Source organism: Mya arenaria, chromosome 2, assembly GCF_026914265.1.
Source record: "Mya arenaria isolate MELC-2E11 chromosome 2, ASM2691426v1".
NCBI classification, from domain to species: Eukaryota; Metazoa; Mollusca; class Bivalvia; order Myida; family Myidae; genus Mya; species Mya arenaria.
In genome coordinates this window covers 49,316,624-49,336,940 of record NC_069123.1, presented here as the reverse complement: position 1 = coordinate 49,336,940, position 20,317 = coordinate 49,316,624, and the positions used below count along the sequence as shown (strand labels likewise).

The following is a 20,317-nucleotide window of genomic DNA, read 5'->3' as shown; positions in this document are numbered from 1 at the left end:
CCTATCCAAGAACCTCTGTTTGCAGCTAGGTCAGTGACTGTATTGCCAAATCATTAGACATGGCATTGCATGCAGCAAGTTGCTTATTGCAAGGCGAGTGAGCTGGAAATCATATCATACAATGTTCATCCATTTTTCACCATTCTCCCATTTCTTCCCCTTTTCCCATGCTAGCGAGGAGAGGAAGTTGAACATCTCCAGAAGCAGATAGATGATATCAAGCGGGCTATTGAGCCCATGGTCGGGAGGTCACACCCGTTGTTTGTCAAGGACGATGATAGAGGTCGTAACCGCGGTAACTCCCCAGAGGGGGTCAATAACTGGGGCGTCTATAATGCTTACAAGTAAGTTGGGGCTGATAATCGGCACCTAATAAAGGCAGTGGCTCACAGATTTGGTTGAACTCAGTTTTGTAAAATTAGAAGTTAAAGGATTAATCAGTTAGCAGTTAAGCAAAATCTTATCCATGTGTCTACTTAGTGGAAAAGCTAGTTTTAAATTAAAGATAATTTCTGATTTATAATCCTGGACATTTTTCTTCCATTTATGAGTGTGAATTATTCGATGTATAAAAACTGATAATATGTGAGCTTGTCTTTTTAACTGAGTTTGCAGGCTATCACATGCACAGATCTCTCATGCTTTGGACACTCTTAAATGTGTACATGTATCTGTGTAATGATTACAATGGATATTGTCGTCCACTTTCACCATTTTTATGCCAAATAATTATGTTGAAATATGGTAGGGTTTGCTTTAGATTTACATATTATAGTACTTGTTTCCATTATTACGATGAAACACGTGTTTATATATTAGAGAAAAAAAATATGTAAACTTTGACAATCAATTTAAATGAACATGAATATTAACAAGCATTTCGTACATTAGCAATCAAAATGGAGAAAATCAACAAAATGGAGAAAATGAAGGTAGCATGGAGAGTCTTGATTAAAGCATCTTTATTTTGGTTAAGTGTTGTGATGATATAGAGGTATTATGTGAATAGAGATGAATGTAAGATGTTGTATGATTGTTTCTGTCTTCGGTCCTAGCAGGCAGTATCTTTCAGCTGTGTCTGTGTCACAGTAGTTGCTATATAAGCCATGGATCTTCTTTGGTTCAGCTGCATGCTTCTCTCATATATTGGCCTCACATTGTAGTCTGCTTATTTTAATTTTGAAGAAAAGTACATGTATTGCTAAGTCACACCAATATTTTATTTTTGTATATGCCTATCAATTTCTTTTCCTTATCCAACAGTTAAAATACAGCACGCTGTTTTTAAAAAATCGCTATCACCCTACTGTGGTTTTTCAAACCTGTATCAGCATAGTAGCGTGTGTTGAGTGTTGCTTTGACTCACTGATGTTCATTTTATTTTTTACAATACAAATTTTCTATTAAACAACAAAAAAAAATTCAGGAACATACTGTATTTCCTAAAAAATATTGAAATGTATTCAAATTGCTGATTTGTGTCCATATTCAAGAAAATGGTCTAAATCTTTAATGGTATTCATTTTGACACCATTTTTGGAATGAAAATGTGGTGTAAAATCCAAGTTGTTTGTTTAAACTTAAGGTTACAAGTCTGTGTAAATATGGAAAATAATCAAACATAGACATATCTATAAAAGGAATATTATGATAGGATGCTTTTCTAAAAACCTGTATAACATCTCATTTGTGTATAAATATGCATTTGGCTACGTGGTCTTGATGGATATGGGCTTATACACATGGTGGTACTGGGCACCAGAAAAGTCTCCTATCATAATATCCCCTTTGTAATGTACATGATTATAATATTTAACACAATACATAGTCAAGTAACAAGTATGTATTTTATATCAAATGGGTTCTTTTTTATGCTGTCATCTTGCTTGTAACTTGCAATCTGAAGTCAAGAATGACCATGTGATTCTAGGCTCCCAGAGAAAAGCCATCCTCCCCCTGACATGTTTGGCAACCCCATAAATGTTAATCCAGAGACCCCTACCCATCCGGACAAAGACACCCATGTTGCAGGTCACAGCCCACTATGTGATTGACCTTTGTGGTGTTACCCTGGAGCTGGGTGGTGGAGGCAGACCTAGGCTTCTGTTGCATTGCACCCATGCAATATTTATAGTTACATCAGACAGATCGGGTGCAGACGTACAGCTTAAACTAAAACCATTCTAATCTTTATTTCTCATTACTATTTTAAGCTTGGCATATATCTTTCAAGGGAAAAACCAGAGGCTTGCATTCTATTTCATTACCGTCACCTGCATTAAAAAAGTGCTATTACTTGTAAAAGGTTCAAGATGTTTAAATGAAATTTAATACACATGTTCCTAGAAACAAAAGGCACATGGGTAGCTACATCAATAACTACTGTATAGTAATTGTGGACGTTTATCCATATTTGCCTGAACTGCTAGTTTATTTGCGTGGTTGTGGATCTAGTCCAACATCTGTCTTAAAAACCCTTAGTCTTTTCATTCCTAGTTTGATGATTCATACCTCAATGCATGTTACCTGAAAACCTCACCAACTCTGTTTGAAGGGAAAGCACATAATTTGGTGCCATGAATATTTTCTCTTTTAATGCATTTTTATTAATTAAAAAATACAACACATTAAAATTGTTGGTAACTTTATTATGTAACTTAATTGGTACTGGTAAATTATGAGTCCTCTTAGACTGTATTGTTCTATTATATCTATGTGTCTTGTCTTTAATTTCATTCAGAACGTGATATTTCTTGTCTTATATGCTTCATTTTTAGCTCAACTATTTGAAGAATAAGGAGAGCTATACTACTCACCCTAGCATCACACATTCCCAACAATCCAACCAACTAATTTCTTAAGTTTGATGACTCTATCATGCATAAAACGCAAATAATTGCCTTTTATTATTTGACATAGAAATTCTGATTAACTTCTTTGCATGTAAGCGCACATAGGTTAACATCTTAGCAATTAACTACTTGATGTGTTGCATGGAGACTTTATACAACGTTAAATCAACCATCCAACTTACTTCAATAACTAAGTTAGATAACTCTATTTTGCAAGTAATGTCCCTTTATTATTCGACTTAGAAATTCTTGTTAAGGTTTTACAATTGCTACCACATTTAATTCAATATCACAGCACATTTTCCATGTATTGCATTGAAACTTTATACAAGGGCTCCAAACCATCAAACCTTTTTAATTAATCATTTAAGATAACTCTATCATGCATATTGAATAAATGTTGCCCCTTTATAATTAGACTTAAAATTATGGTAGAAATTCTGGTCAAGGTTTTGCATGTAAGTACAATTACCAGTCAATAACTCAGCAACTACTTGATGTATTGAATTGAAATTGTAAACAATCAACTATGATAATTATTATTTGGCTAAGATTTCTGGTTAAGGTTTTCCATTTAATCTAATTTTACAGTGATCCATTAATGTCTCACTAAAACTTTGGAATCCTTAAAAATGAAAGAGGCGGTAAAGTCGAGCATGCTGTTTCTGTGACAGCTCTTGTTATATATTTAAATAGTTTTATTTGCACTTTGTTTCAGGGACTTAGTTGTATTATTTTTAGCATTTGTTTGTGACTTTGTTTTCAGTGTTTTTAGCATTATACAAACTGAATATGCAATGACAAAATTCTAAATGAACATTATTTGTTTGAATTGTACTTCATAGACATATTTAATTAAAAATAATTTTTATTTCAAAGATTATAGATAAGTTTTGTTTAGCATTTATAATAAGATCAATATCCTTTTTTATATGAAATTAATTAATTTATAGAATTAAAGTTCCATTAATTAAAGTAGAAACGTCTGATGCAGTGTAAATAATAGCATAGTGAAATTACTTTTGTTTTTATATTTTTGTTGATTTCCTCCCATAGATGGCTGATGTGGAAGTCCAAGCTCATGTACAAACTATGGGAGGTCAGGGCCCGACAACAAACAGCAGATAGACACCCCACACCCATAGTTTCACCTAAACCTAAATCCCCTGTGGAAAAAACTCTTGTGGAGTCGCCGAGAAACAAAGGAAATCTCAGTTCTAAACACAGTGCACGTCTGTCTCCAAAAGGGACAAACAATTCAGCTGGAAATGCTAATGCAGGTTCAGAGTCTCGGAAGTCCACACCAACTAGGTCTAGAAATCCTTCAATGACTTCTGTTAAATCAGCAGCAGGAAACAGTGATGATGTGGACAAAGTTTCCTGGTAGTCTAGTGTCATTTTTCCGTTGGTTTAAGATGTTCTCATCCCCATATTTCAGAACTGTAGCCTGTTTATGTTTCATGTTTTATTGTCGAAAATTAAAATTACATAGAATTTTTTTTTTCATGAAAAAAGGACACCTATAATATTGTCATAGTAAATGCAATATCTCTCATTATCACACAACATATTACTCCTAAAGTTGCTGATTCTTAAAAAAAATATTTGTTATAATTCTTATTGTTGCTATAATCAAAATGAGTCCTTCTTTTGTGTAATGTTTGCGTTCATACTGTTATAGATGGTGCTAGTCCAAATTCATTCTATATTGATTAATGATATTGTTATTCAAAGGGTGATTTTTTTGTGAAAAAAGTTTTTTTGAACAAAAACTATTGTTGACACCAGAGCCTTACTTGGTATTCAGCATACAACCGTGCTTTTCTATCTGTGGTTTTGTTTAAACTGTGATAATTGTACATACATTTATAAATTAGAAAATACTATTTATTTTTAAATACATAGATGCATTTCTGCAGTATGCTTTACATGTTTGTTTAGAAATCAACATAATTAAGTTTACTATTACAATGAATGACTGTCTTAAAATTACTCATTCATTAATTTCCGTCCAGTGTATGTTTTCATCTTAACATAAGTGCTTAGTGTAATCTTTATATTACTTACTAATAATTATCTTAGACAAGTTTGAATAATAATGTGTAAAACTTAAGAAGGTATTTGGTAAAAAAGATTGAATATCTTTATCTAGTAGTTGCGTTCTTTTTTAAATACTTTGCTCATTGTCAATGAAATGTCCTGGTATGGCACACTTGTATTTTCGACACTTAAGCAAGCATCATACATCAGGAACTGATTAGTAATACCTAATTTTATTTGTTTGTTTATTTATTTCATGTTTTCTATTATATTTTATTAGTGTACAGTAGATCTTTTTGTTTCTATTGCAACGATATTAAGAAATAAAATCAATGAAAGATTTCTAATTTTTCATGTCAGGTCTATTAATTTAGGCGGGGTATAAACTAATATTGGACTGTCTAAAAGACTGTCTGGATTTCCCAATATGTGTCCAGGCAACTGTGAATCAACTGGTCCAAATGAGGTATAATTTAACCTGTTCATGCCATATAGTAAGGCATGTAATTATGAAGAACATGTATTTCTTTCATCAATATCTCTCGAGCTATAAAAAAAAATGTGACCATTTAAAAAACATTTAAAGCTAAGTGGAGCTGACTAATATATTAGTTTTATATGAAAGTGAAATTGACTGCCTTTGAGGTGAATGGGTAAGGCAAACATTGAATGGTTTGTATGCATGTTAATTTGAAGGTTTGAGGGAGTATTACCTTTAAAATGTTTTTACTTGATAGAAATATGGTAAATTTATCTAACTTCATTTGGACTACTTCTCTGAAACAACAGGTCCAATTTGAATGGGACTCTGATTGTATATGCAGGAAAGGGTAGAACTTTAGTCCTAACCTTAGAATGTTTACCTTCATATACAGAGTATTCAAAGTTGAATATGGGTCATTTTATGTACTTGGTCAAACACTTTATTTTTTTAAAATGGAGGCCCCATTGTCTACACAATCTATTTAAGCTTGGTTAATTATGTGAATAACATGACATAAAAGGCCTTTAATTAATGTGTGTTTTTTGGCATAAATTGTTTACATTTTTATATATTGATATATTTATGTTTACAAGAACATATTTTATATTTTTTATTTATGATGTGGTCTTTATAATTTTAAGAATGTAACGAAGTCTTCAAGGATGAGCCAAGACAAGACTATGACCGTTTTTAAGCCACATAGATGAAAGCTCAACAGACTCAATGAGTCCCAAGACGCCACAGGACAACTCACAGATAAAATTAATATTTAACTGACATTATCTATAAATGTTTGGGTTATCGCATTTGAAAGTACGGTGAAACTATAGTCCACTGTGGTGGTAATGATTATTGAAACTGGGGTTACTGACTTAAAATGAACATTGGAACTATAGTTCACTGGGGTTACGATCTTGGAAAGATCAGTGGAACTATTGTTCACTGGGGTAACCATCTTGAAAAGATCAGTGGAACTATTGTTCACTTGGTTAACCATCTTGGAAAGATCAGTGGAACTATTGTGCACTGGGGTAACCATCTGCGAAAGATCAGTGGAACTATTGTTCACTGGGGTAACCATCTTGGAAATATCAGTGGAACTATAGTTCACTGGGGTAACCATCTTGGAAAAATCAGTGGAACTATAGTTCAGGGTAACAGCCTTAGAACGAACATTGGAACTATTGTTCACTGGGGTAACCATCTTGGAAAGATCAGTGGAACTATAGTTCACTGGGGTAACAGCCTTAGAACGAACATTGGAACTATTGTTCACTGGGGTTACGATCTTGGAAAGATCAGTGGAACTATAGTTCACTGGGGTAACCATCTTGGAAAGATCAGTGGAACTATTGTTCATTGGGGTAACCATCTTGGAAAGATCAGTGGAACTATTGTTCACTGGGGTAACCATCTTGGAAAGATCAGTGGAACTATAGCTCACTGGGGAAACAGCCTTTGAAGCGATCAGTGAAACTATTGTTCACTGGGGTAACCATCTTGGAAAGATCAGTGGAACTATAGTTCACTGGGGTAACAGCCTTTAAAGCGATCAGAGAAACTATTGTTCAATGGGGTAATCGCATTAGAACGATCAGTGAAAATGTAGTTCACTGGGGTAACCGCCTTAGAACGATCAGTGAAAATATAGTTCACTGGGGTTACAGCCGTGGAACAATCAGTAAAACTATAGCACACTGGGGATTACAGCCTTGGAATGATAATTGAAACTATACGGCACTGGGGTAACAGCCTTGGAACGATCAGTGAAACTATAGTTAACCGGGATAATGGCCTTGAAACGATCGGTGAAACTATAGTTCACTGGGGTTACCGCCTTAGAACGAACAGTGAAACTATAGTTCAGTGGGTTAACTGCCTTAGAACGAACAGTGAAACTATAGTTCAGTGGGGTAACTGCCTTGGAACGATCAGTGAAACTATAGTTCGATGGGGTTACCGCCTTAGAACGAACAGTGAAACTATAGTTCAGTGGGTTAACTGCCTTAGAACGAACAGTGAAACTATAGTTCAGTGGGGTAACTGCCTTAGAACGAACAGTGAAACTATAGTTCAGTGGGGTAACTGCCTTGGAACGATCAGTGAAACTATAGTTCGATGGGGTTACCGCCTTAGAACGAACAGTGAAACTATAGTTCAGTGGGTTAACTGCCTTAGAACGAACAGTGAAACTATAGTTCAGTGGGGTAACTGCCTTAGAACGAACAGTGAAACTATAGTTCAGTGGGGTAACTGCCTTAGAACGAACAGTGAAACTATAGTTCAGTGGGTTAACTGCCTTAGAACGAACAGTGAAACTATAGTTCAGTGGGGTAACTGCCTTGGAACGATCAGTGAAACTATAGTTCACTGGGGTTACCGCCTTAGAACGAACAGTGAAACTATAGTTCAGTGGGGTAACTGCCTTAGAACGAACAGTGAAACTATAGTTCAGTGGGGTAACTGCCTTGGAACGATCAGTGAAACTGCGGGGCACTGGGGTAACAGCCTTGGAATGATCAGTGAAACTATAGTTCGATGGGGTAACCGCCTTGGAACGATCAATGAAACTGCAGGTCACTGGGGTAACGCCATTGGAACGATCAGTGAAACTGCAGTGCACTGGAGTTACTGCTAATGGAACGATCAGTTAAACTTCAGTGCACTGGGGTTACTGCCTTGGAACGATGTGAGAAACTGCAGTTCACTGGGGTTATTGCCTTGGAACGATCAGTGAAACTGCAGTTCACTGGGGTTACGGCCTTGGAGCGATCAGTGAAACTGCAGTTCACTGGGGTTACGGCCTTGGAGCGATCAGTTAAACTGCAGTTCATTGAGGTTACGGCCTTGAAACGATCAGTTAAACTTCAGTTCACTGGGGTAACGGCCTTGGAACGATCAGTTAAACTGCAATTCACTGGGGTTACGGCCTTGGAACGATCAGTGAAACTGCAGTCAACTGGGGTTACGGCCTTGGAACGATCAGTGAAGCTATAGTGGACTGCGGTAAAGGCCGTGGAACGATCAAAGAAAGTATAGCACACTGGGGTTACGGCCTTGGAACGATCAGTGAAGCTATAGTGGACTGCGGTAAAGGCCGTGGAACGATCAAAGAAAGTATAGCACACTGGGGTTACGGCCTTGGAACGATCAGTAAAACTGCAGTCAACTGGGGTTACGGCCTTGGAACGATCAGTGAAGCTATAGTGGACGGCGGTAAAGGCCGTGGAACGATCAAAGAAAGTATAGCACACTGGGGTTACAGCCGTGGAGCGATCAGTGAAACTGCAGTTCATTTTTTAGGCATTTGGAAACAAACAATACATCATTAGAATACATGCCTGGAAATCATTGGTAGTAATCCTGCGATCAGATTGTCTGCCCCATTTTCTTTAGAAATGGCCAAGTTTAAGTAGGAGCTATGTAAAAAAAAAGTAGAACACATAAGTAAATCAACGAATCTGGTTAATACTGTAGATGCCACAAGTTCACCCGAATTGTATGAAACATGGTCTAGTCATATGATTAATCCAATCAAAATGTGTGCCTCTGTATTATATCAGGACAGTCTTAACACTTAAGGACACATTGTTTTCGTATTTTCATCAAACTTGGCAAGAGCGTTTGCCTAAATAAAGTGTAAGTCTAGTACAAAAAGGAAAACTACGAGTCGTGAAGCATCGAAAACTAGGTCATTAGGATGCCTATTGAAACTATGCGATGTGGTTTAGAAGTATCCATTCCTTACCCAAACAAACTAGTCCAAGCGTAGTACACTTTCCCATCATAATAATAATAATAATATTTCATTTTAGTATGCATAGTATATATTAGTATATGTAAGATGCATACATATATATATATATATATATATATATATATATATATATATATATATATATATATATATATATATATATATATATATATATACATATATATATATATATATATATATATATATATATATAATTATATATATATATGAAATGTACATGCATTTTCGGCGTCCGGATTATGCTTTATTTTTTATATAGTTGTCAGATGGCGATATTGATGCATTTTATTCAAACGCATGCAAGTAACCCTGTCCCGGCTAAAGACGTACAGTCTACTTGCAGACACAGTTACCCCAAAAGGGATGATTTATGAAGTATATACACTTCTACAGTTATTCTTACTTTGTAACTATTATTATGCACACTGATACCTTTATATGATATTTTTCCCTGTCGTCTGTTCTTTAGCGACGACGACCGCCGTGATAAACGTAGCCGCAGTCGTGGACGTGACAAGTACAAGCAGAGTCCCCCACGCCGCGGGAAATCACCGAAGTACGACGACAGACGAGACCGTGACCGTACACCGCCCTACAGAGACAGAGGGCGCTCATCAACACATCGGGGTAGGGATAGGACTCCATCGAGACGGGATCGGGAAAGGGAACGCACACCGGATCGTTACCGAGACAACACTCCGCCGCGGCGTGAGTATGAACGTCGTGACAGAGATCGTGAACAAACTCCGCCGCGTAGAGATAACGAGCGTAAAAATGACCGTCGTGATGCCACTAAAGCACGACGGGACCCTACTCCACGCAGAGACCCCACTCCAAGGAACGACGACTTATTCTCCCCTGCGCCCGCTAGTACTCCAGCACCTCCTAGACAGGCGGCGCCACCGGTCAACGATCCCTGGAGGAACAAACCACCGCGCAACTCGCCCGACTCAGACACCGACGACGAACGGCGATAAATGTCATAATAATGAAACTGTTTTAAAACAGAAACGATATAAACAGCCAAACTTTTTGAGATTGAGAATTTAAAAAGTATATTTGCTTTTTGCCAATGTAATGAGCATAATGTAAGAGAATAGGTTCACTGTATGCGAGCAAACCGACCAACACAACGCAAATGTGCTCGAAATTAATTTTGTCTGACTTTTTTCTTTCTATAATATAGTGATTATTTATCAAAAAAAAATTTGATATTGCCAATAGCTTTTTGAATTTGATAGTGTGTGAATCTTTATATTGTGTGCAAATGGTCGTGATTTAAAGGCCTAGTTTAAGGAATGTTTGACATGACAATCCCCTGCTGTGCATCTACTGCTACATGCACTGATGTCACAGCAGGGGCCAATTTCCTGTTCATTTGTTTATTGGCTCAGGGCCATTTAGGTTCCATTTCTATAATGAAATCTCCAAAACTACACAGCAGAGATCTGATGAGACAATTAGGCAATTAGATTAAGATCAGAGGTTGTGTACAATACACGGTTTGTTGGTGGGGGGGGGGGTCTCTAATAGAAGGATTAAACTAGGCCTTTAAGTTGATTGTCGTTGGCTAAATAACAAATTCGATGTACGATCCAGGTCGACCAATGTATTTAATTTTTCATTGATGTACGAGCTACGCGCCAACTTCACAGACCTGTTTTTATCGATAGTTGTAATAAAGAGAGTTTAAAATTAAGTTGCATTTTTACGAATTTTTACAATATATATTTATATTGAAACCCGGCTATTATTTTTTTATTTGTCATTTGCGAATATAGGCTCAATTTGAATGTGGAAAATCAAAGGTATTTTGTCGTTGTAGTTGAATTTTTATAGACTCCGTCACAATTGATGTGAACAGTCGTCTTTGGGCGAATATGTTCATGTTTTTGTATTAAACCAGATTTCATACTAGAAGTTTCCTTTCAATAACTGTAATTAGGATGGGCGTATATTGACAAAACGTGGTATGTAGCTAGCTCACGTGAAGACGTATCATAGAATTACATTTCGGAAATGTGGTGTCAAGGTCAAGGTAACTAAAACAGAAAAAATGGTTTGACATAAATCGAGATTTATTTGGGTTGATTAAGGCAAGATCAAGGTCATTGTTGTTGTTTTTCTAAACATATATGGTTTTCTCTTTATAAATTTAGTTAGTAATGATGAACAGTGAATACTTATGTTGTTTATCAATCTTCTGTAAGATGTTCGTTGTGATTGCATTTTTGATCAGTGGGGTCAAATTCAAGGTCGATATGTTGCTCAAACGGTTTCTGCTCTGTTTAGCGCTGCAATGGATGAAACTTGGAGTATAGCAAGCTCGCGCATGTGGAAATGTATCTTGGGGTTGATTGAGTGTATGGTGGTGTCAGGTGGCTATTACTCAAGTATAAAACGTGTTGCTGTTGTTAATAACTGCAGTTGGTGTGAAGTTATGAAACTTGGTATATGGGAACATATCTTGGTATTGCATTTCGGGTGATTAGGGTCAATGTCATTTTTTGGAAAAGACATGTTCGTGTGAACAACTTCAGTTATAGTAACATACACATATACATGTAGTGATACTTTGAAGTTAAATAACACACCCATGCAGATATGGACTGACACCGAATTCTGAAAATCTGGTTTCGTCGCATTGCCACGTTTTCAGTTTTGATACCGTTGGGCTATTAGTTGTGCTAGACAATACAATGTATAAAAACAATTAAGTAATCATATGTTCAGAAACTGTTCGACAGGGCATATTTTAGCATTCACGTTATGATATGAGGTTCTCTGAAGGGGAGGTATTGAAGCATTGACAATGAATGCGTTTTATAAAATTTATTAAAACGAGATACAATACGATCATCTATAACAGTCCTTGTTTAATCAATTACATCTATTTATAAAAAACATCCACAGTATACAAAGGTATAATGCAATTTCTATACAAAGCATAAATTGTATTAATTGAGAAAGTGTTTTGCATTTAGAAGTAACTACATAAAATTATAAGCGTGCTAGTGTCTATTATTATTTTTATTTCTCGTTTTTTTAAGGATTAAAATTAATTAATCAAATGGGTATTCACAGACGAAAGCATTATGACATGTATACTATCTAACGTATTCAGTAAAATAGTTTCCGTTAAAAAATAAGATCGCGGACTACTTGGAATGTTTCAATAATTATCATAGATAGGTGTACATACCTATACATAAGCTATAAGTGTTTGCGGTTTTTGATATATTGGCTAACAACAAAATACACCTTCAAATTTCAATGTTGTCGCTTAAACAAAAAGAAATAAGGTCAAAAGGTCATGGTCAAGGTCACCCAAGGACAATATTAAATAATGTGAATTATGATGTTATACAAAATGAAAGGTATTGTTCTTCACATGTTATTTTCGGATAAAAATGCAATACAGGGAAATGCTTGGTTTCATAATTTCATGATTCATTTTTATTTTAAACATTTTCAAAGTTAGAACTTGTTGAAAAGGCATTAATAGCATCATTCAGAAACAGTTGATATTGATAAATCCAAGAAGCGAAAATGGATTAATGAATACTTCTTCAAATGAACAGTTGTAGAAATGAATTTACATTATTTACAATATAAAGATTAATGTCTCAGAAATTGAGTACACCGCTAGAGACAATATAGACACAATATACAGCAATTACAGATATACAAGAATACACATGGTTAATCTAAATTTGAACAACGACATATCACAAAGTATAGATACATAAAGCTTTATACACGAACTACATTTTTTTGCTATTTTCAAAAAGAACTTACGTCTGCAATATAACTGCTTACTGTAAACAACGCCTTATATTTTAGCTCTCCATTAGTTTTAACAACATTTCAATTTTTTCTACTATACGCAGCACTATTGCAAATGACTCGCACCGAAACCATGTCACTGTTCTGCTTCATTGTTGAAAGACAATGGTGTTACTGGCTTTAAACAGCTGTCGAAAAAGGTTCTTTCTTGATAACTAAACCACCCAAGCCATTTGATTCTTAACTTCTGAACGCACGTTTCTGAAAGCCGTATTGAGTATTCACACCTAGGAGGCAATGTTATATCTTTGGCATTTGTGGTCTTAAATAGTTCTATAAAGTCCTAAATAACCGTAAACTGAATTACTAGAAAATCCTGAGGTATATTTCTTGTACCGTGCGCGGTACAAGCTACTCGATGTGTCCTGAAAGGTTTTCGGTTGTTGTACTATAAGTCTTACCACTTCATCGATATGACAAATATATATGTATATATAGGAAAAGCCGTTGAAATGATATGTGAGTTGGTCGTGTGATACAGGATTAGCCGGAGCTGTAAATACAGGTCAGTTGCCGCTGGGACCCGCAAGCTTTGGACGCGCAGGCCATCTGGTCCATGGACGGCTGTAGCATCTGTAAAGACATCAACAAAGTGTTAATATTGCTAGATGACAAGGCCTGGAACACATAGCTAGATATGCAACAGAGAGGAACATATTTTATTCAGTACTTTTGAGTTATCATCTTATTAAAACTGATGCCAACATAGCGTTTGGTACGTGCACATATTGTGATAAAGACGGGCCCTGATGTGCGTCCATGAGGTTTATACTCACGTTAGTGTTGTGGTTGCAGAGGCTCTTGTCGGCGGGTGTACGGCAGCCGTATTGGAGGGGCTTCCTGAGGTCGCCCCCTTCCGTTCCCCACTCGTACACCACGTTGTAGATCTCCTCGCCCTGCATTGCGGCACACACAAGTAAACGATTGCCAACACCAATAGAATAGTAACTTGTATAACAACTTGCCTATCATAGAAACGTGAGTTTACCTAAATTGTAATGACAAATCTTAGGAAAGTGCTTTGCATTTTAATGACTCTATTACACCTTTGTACCCCGGAACAATTAAAATACGGCTGACAAGAAGGGCGTGTCTGACCTGATCTGCCTTGCCGAAGTTAGTGTAGCAGGTAATGGGGCCCGGGTACTCGGTCTCACACCGGATCACGTACTTCGCCCAACGCTCCAGGTGGCTGCTCCACGCCTGCAAAGGTCAACGAGTTTGGTAGCCAATATCCCACAATAATTTTACAACTCGTTCTTGGCCCATTTGGTCATGATCGTTAAAACTAAATTTAGCGTCGTCTGTTTCTTTATACTACATGTAGTTTTTTGAGCGTCATCCAGGTTTCTATTGCCACTAGCTAGGGTTGAAATGTTTCGAGTTCTTGTAAAGAAGTAATAGCTAGCCATCAGGGTTAAGCATATTTTGTTTCAATGTCATGCGTGTCTATGCCAAGTTCGATGATCGAAAAGTGTTACTCCGTTATATTTTAACATGCTTGATACATTCAATATATACATTATATTAACTTATAAGATATTAAGTTGTGTCCTACCAAATCGCGTACACCGGCTTCCTTACGCAGCAAGTTGTGGGCCGAAATGATGAAAAACTGCTCCTCTCCCGTCAGCTGACCTGGATTGCAAATGGCTGAGTTGAGTCGTGTATACAATCAAGATCTTTCACAACTCATGATCAGAAGTCTTTTCTTCCGAAGAAATGTCACAGAGACTCGTTGTTCACGATGTATGGACACATTGCTACAGTCATGTAGTTAACATTTTTTTATCATACACTAAGCTATGCAGAGAATGTTTAAAATCGCCGTATATGATGCTGTTAACCAGACAATGGTTTCCTTCGAAAATTGACCTTAAGATGACTATTAATGACTTACTGAAACTAAACCTTATTATAAAAACGGAAAAGTATTGAGTATGAATAAGTAGAAGCCAAACAACTGCACCAAATGAATTAAATACATCCACTGTAACCACACAACAAACATCTTACACCAAAAGTACAAACGCAACATTGTTAACCTTGGTTTGCCGTTAGCGCCAGAGCCTCGTACCGCTGACGTTCACGCTGCAAACGTTCTTGACGACGACGTAATTCCCCGTTATACTGTGTTTGATGATCCGCTCTACGGAGTTCTGCCACGTGATTGTTGTGCTGCTCACGTCGCCGTAGTTCTTGTTCGTACCGCCAACGTCGCTCCTGACGTTCACGTATTACATTTTCGTAATCCCGCAAGTAACGTTCGTACTCACGTCGACGCGTACGCAAAACGTTGTCGTACCACTCCATGTATCTGGGATCGTGTATTGATACCTGACGCTTTCCTGTTGTAAGTCAAACCAAACACAAGCATTGAGTTAGTAGTTTAGCTGCCTTTCAAAAGCTTTAATAAATACAGCAAAATGTACCATTCGAATTAATTAGTCCACATTTGGTAATAACATGAAATACATAAAAATACCCTAAGATGACTTAGCGTAATATTGCCAGGAGCTGTAGTACCCACAGTAAGATGACTTAGCGTAATATTGCCAGGAGCTGTAGTACCCACAGTAAGATGACTTAGCGTAATATTGCCAGGAGCTGTAGTACCCACAGTAAGATGACTTAGCGTAATATTGCCAGGAGCTGTAGTACCCACAATAAGATGACTTAGCGTAATATTGCCAGGAGCTGTAGTACCCACAGTAAGATGACTTAGCGTAATATTGCCAGGAGCTGTAGTACCCACAGTAAGATGACTTAGCGTAATATTGCCAGGAGCTGTAGTACTCACAATAAGATGACTTAGCGTAATATTGCCAGGAGCTGTAGTACCCACAATAAGATGACTTAGCGTAATATTGCCAGGAGCTGTAGTACCCACAGTAAGATGACTTAGCGTAATATTGCCAGGAGCTGTAGTACCCACAGTAAGATGACTTAGCGTAATATTGCCAGGAGCTGTAGTACCCACATTAAGATGACTTAGCGTAATATTGCCAGGAGCTGTAGTACCCACATTAAGATGACTTAGCGTAATATTGCCAGGAGCTGTAGTACCCACAGTATTTTAACCGGATCATACACAATTATATTTAAAAAAAAAAGAGTTTTGTGAAGCTCTTTCGGATTTTGTGAGGAAAGCATATTGTTAACTTTCAATACTTTGTTGATTAAAACAAAAACATCATCACAAACTTGTTAGAAACACTAGCAAACAACATTATGTTATCAATTATATCCATACTTCTCGACTTGAGGGTGTCGTTGTGGGCGGCCAGCTCAACGGAAGTGATGTTGGTGGCGATGAGTTCTAGCGTATGCACGATCTTCTCCTGCTTCCGGTCAAGGTCGCCTTCCGCCTTCGCTTCGTACCGTTCGATCTTTCGAATGTTCCGCCGGTCATCGCGACCTGCAACCAAGAATCACGTCAAGTAACAAGTGCGCAGAAGTGAAGAATGTAGAAAACGGTACTGGCATTGATTTACTGTTACACATGAAGTCTAGAACATAAAAATAATTGAACATCTACTTAGTAGTAGAAGTGGTTTTTATGACTAACAAAAGACAATGTCTGGTGCTTCTTTATGTTAATCAAATGCATTCCAGTTTGAATACACGTGTTGCTCGACATACTGCAGTCATGCATGTATGTATTCTATCACAAACCCGGTCAGAATACCGACCTGGGAAGGGGACGACGCGGTTGTTGGGCGTGTACACCACGAAAGTCTCGTTCTTCCCGCCGTGTTGCAACTCCTGATGGACGCGGTTCTCACTTCCGGCGGAGCTCGTGGCAACTCTGAATGGCACATTAGAATCAGAAACTTCAATATCATAAAATTGATGCGAGTAAGTTACGGCATGTCAAAAATGTATTGCAGTACTGCCCCCATTGCTTTAATCTTGTTAAACTTGACTTCAAATTGAATTACAAACTTTCTTAAGTGAACGTGTTAAGAAGTGTTCAACTGAAAAGTTCTCATAGTTACGCGAATGTGTTATGACTTCCGATTATTCTGTCTGTGGACGTTTTGTCTCCCCCTCTCTGGCGCTGTCGTCGACGCTCCTTACGCTCCCGTCTCCGCGATTCCCGGTCACGTGACCTGTCCTGTGGACGCACACGGTCCTCCTTATTTCCATTGCGGTCTTTTGATGTCTGGGAACTTTGATCTCGCGTTCCTGTTTAAATAAAGCATTGCATGCCACTGATATGACAGACAACAGGCTCACTGGATGCAATACTGTCCGAACCGTAACAAACGTCCGAACCGGATTAAAACTAAAGATTATGCGAGAAAGGCTCCAAATGCAGAAGGGCGGACAATTTGAACCTACAGCAATCACAAAGAGTTCCCTCCCTTAATAATTTTTACCTCAAATTTTGTTATATTACGATACAACTGGGCATTATGTTTTTAAATGTTCAGCAAAAACAGCAACATGACATCGCTTTTTATGTTTCCTAGATAGTCTGCGTTTGAACATTAATTCATTTCATTTGCTTTTAAATGAAGCAAAACCGTGTATACCTGATATGGATTCAATTTTCACTCCCGGGGAATTCTGGGTTGGAAGTATCTTGGTGTTACCAGTCTGATAGAATCTGGCTGAAAATATAAACAAGATACAATGAAGGACAATAGTCCACTGAATTATCAACTACACATTCTCGAGGTCACTGGCATCCACAGTGATCTGTTCTAGTATTCTTTTTTTGGATTCAAATATCAGTGAAAACTATATTTCTGTATATTTCATATATCTGCACTAAAATAGAACGCGTTTAACATTATACGACTGGTAGTGAAGCATCTACTTTCATTGTTAATGCCATGCCTTTTGAACTTTTGAAATTCATAATTAATTCTATTCGTGTTTTATTACACACCAGTTTCACAGTTTCATAATAAATTATAATGTTTTGAAATTAAATCTGAATTTGTAAGCCTTTATAACTGGTAGTTTATGAGCAATTCATTGTCGCTAGTATGTCACATGACAGAAACGGCGCGGAAAATTGCAAACATGCTTAAAATCGATTGTGCAAAGGTAGCAAAACATACGACATTCCTCATTCAAAAGACGAATGTCGTGCTGGCACTGGAACGACATTCACATTCAAAACTAAATAAAAAAAATGAATGTCCAATGTCGAAATGCACGACATTCAAAAATGAATACACAATGTCCTATGTCGTACAAGCATGACATTCAAAAAGGAATGTCCAATGTCGTGCCAGTACGACATTCAACTTTGAATGTCCGATGTTGAATGTCGTATGTTCATCTAACTCCACACCGCTTTAGATATCAGCTGAACAGGAGGACAACAGGGTATCTATACTCAGCAAAAAAGAAAGTATCCAATGTTAAGTTCGGCTTGGTCTTGCTTCTCCCTTGAACGTTGTAAAGTAATCGATGATTTTATTGCGAAGAATACGAACAACTGTGTGTCAAAGAAAATGTATTTAGAAAAGAAACTGTTATTATTACATGAATGCATCTACAAGTATTTTAATTAAAAGGGAGATAAGTTAATTACACATTACTCAAATTGCAACTTATTTTAATTTTTTGACTAATATGTACAAACCCATAATTTCATGAATATTATGTCAGCATCTGTATTAACAAATGAGATTTAGAAAACAAAAGACGTGTTTTACATTCCCTTGCAAGCTACTTGTGATCAGCCGTAATAAAGTGTTACTCTATTTCTAAAATTAAACTAACCATACACTTTTAAGAGCAATGCAATTGTTCTAACTAGGTATTGGTCTGATGTAGACGAATCGTCACTATCATATCGATTTGATAGACAATGAAAAAGAACAACGAAATCGTTTTAGAATCGTGTACTTTTAGTTTCACTTTTATTCAGATGAATAGAACAATTGTTAGTCCAATCAGTCACGATCACACATCGTATGACGTCGCTGTTGACCGATCACGCTCGTCTTCGTTAGAATTGTTATCCGTAAACGATTAAAATCGTAAATAACTGACCCGTGTACAATATTAAAACTTCTTTTGGGGCTATTTTTAACAAGCAGTTGCATACTTAACAATGATGAATAAAATTTAAAACTGGTTAAGCTTAATTACTAAAACATTATATCACTTTAAACTTTGTGAATAGTTACGAATTTAATATACGAGTATTTACACAATTTACTCAAAGCTTAGAACTGTTTCTATTAAAACTTTTTGTTTTTTTGTTGAATATAGTTTCAAATGTTGCACCTTGCAAGTAATCGCACTCTTAATGTCTGGATAATGTAAATAGTAACCTAAATTTAATGAGACTTCCTTTTCAAAATTTATGGCAACTGTATGAATTATCGCCCATTCCATCATATTTTATTATGCAACATTATATAGAATATAATAATAGAATAGTACACTTTTGAAATTCTTGTTATAAACTTTACATATCTAACCAGGCATCGGTCACAGTGTGAAGAACCTAAATTCAAAAAGGGATGGACCACCTTCAAATTATTGCAAAGAAATCTTACAGAAAAATGGTTGACAATGTTATACACTTTGTTATACACTATCAGTTGTGTTTGAGTATGACTAATATAATGGCAATTTGACATAGCAACACGTATTCATCTTACTCGTTTCTTTTTCTCTTTCTCTTACCAATTTTCCAAAAGTAAATTAAGTATAGAATTATTAAAAATGCGTCCATATGTGTGTGTATGTCTGTGTGTATGTGGGGGGGGGGGGGGTGTACGTGTGCGCGCGCGCGTGAGTTTATGTACCTGAGCAGAGATTGTCTACACACGTGGTACCCTCTGGACAGGCGGCACATCTCTTGTCCGGGATGAAAACTTCCTGGCCAAGAATGTTCACCCTACAACGACAAACATAATCCTCAAAATACACCCCTTACCCTCAATGAGGTCTGAAATGGGAAATATAATGCTTATTCTGAAATGAAAAATACATTGTTCATCCTAAAATGGGAAATGCATTATTGATGCTAAAACAGAGTATGGTATGTTCATCCCAAAACGGAAAATGCATTATTCATCCTTAAAATAGGAAATGCATTATATATGCTAAGACAGAGCACCTTATGTTCATCTCAAAATGGGAAATGCAATATTCATTCTTAAAAAAGAAAATGCAATGTTCATCACCAAATGGAAAATGCAATGTTTTTCCTTAAAATGGAAAATGCATTGTTCATGTTAAGACAGACTATGTTATGTTCATCCCAAAACGGAAAATGCAATATTCATCATTAGAATGGGAAATGCAATATTTATCTTTAAAATGGGAAATACAATATTCATC

The 20,317-nt window shown here is 36.7% G+C and overlaps 3 protein-coding genes across 8 annotated transcripts in view; 2 read left to right on the top strand and 1 right to left on the bottom strand.

Annotated features, from left to right (window-relative positions):
* The window catches only part of LOC128225239 (uveal autoantigen with coiled-coil domains and ankyrin repeats protein-like), a 35,128-nt gene extending 31,082 nt beyond the window's left edge, over positions 1 to 4,046 (top strand). For all 6 annotated transcript variants that reach the window (XM_052935338.1, XM_052935342.1, XM_052935341.1 and 3 more), the window contains one exon: positions 3,909 to 4,046. The gene's annotated coding sequence lies outside the window, so the exon portion shown is untranslated. The remainder of the gene's footprint in view (positions 1 to 3,908) is intronic.
* Positions 4,047 to 8,013: 3,967 nt separating this feature from the next.
* Positions 8,014 to 10,131, top strand: LOC128215454 (serine/arginine repetitive matrix protein 5-like). The gene is made up of 2 exons (XM_052922141.1): positions 8,014 to 8,372; positions 9,624 to 10,131. The coding sequence occupies exons 1-2, from the start codon at positions 8,014 to 8,016 to the stop codon at positions 10,129 to 10,131; spliced, it is 867 nt and encodes a 288-aa protein (XP_052778101.1).
* A 1,840-nt stretch (positions 10,132 to 11,971) lies between these two features.
* LOC128225240 (uncharacterized) overlaps positions 11,972 to 20,317 on the bottom strand; it is a 38,304-nt gene continuing 29,958 nt past the window's right edge. Inside the window, exons 4-13 of the mRNA XM_052935343.1 lie at positions 19,780 to 19,871; positions 17,539 to 17,616; positions 16,999 to 17,188; positions 16,693 to 16,808; positions 16,254 to 16,418; positions 15,046 to 15,348; positions 14,559 to 14,638; positions 14,099 to 14,203; positions 13,777 to 13,896; positions 11,972 to 13,573 (exon numbers count right to left, since the gene is read on the bottom strand). Of these exons, the coding sequence (XP_052791303.1) occupies positions 13,484 to 13,573; positions 13,777 to 13,896; positions 14,099 to 14,203; positions 14,559 to 14,638; positions 15,046 to 15,348; positions 16,254 to 16,418; positions 16,693 to 16,808; positions 16,999 to 17,188; positions 17,539 to 17,616; positions 19,780 to 19,871 (1,339 nt within the window). The 3' untranslated portion in view covers positions 11,972 to 13,483. The remainder of the gene's footprint in view (positions 13,574 to 13,776; positions 13,897 to 14,098; positions 14,204 to 14,558; positions 14,639 to 15,045; positions 15,349 to 16,253; positions 16,419 to 16,692; positions 16,809 to 16,998; positions 17,189 to 17,538; positions 17,617 to 19,779; positions 19,872 to 20,317) is intronic.

What these genes read in the sequence shown, in the direction of transcription:
- LOC128215454 (XM_052922141.1), top strand. Translation starts at nt 8,014, where the DNA reads ATGGAACGATCAGTTAAACTTCAGTGCACTGGGGTTACTGCCTTGGAA. An exon ending in GAACGATCAGTGAAGCTATA is followed by an intron (nt 8,373 to 9,623) that starts GTGGACTGCGGT and finishes TCTGTTCTTTAG; the next exon opens with CGACGACGACCGCCGTGATA.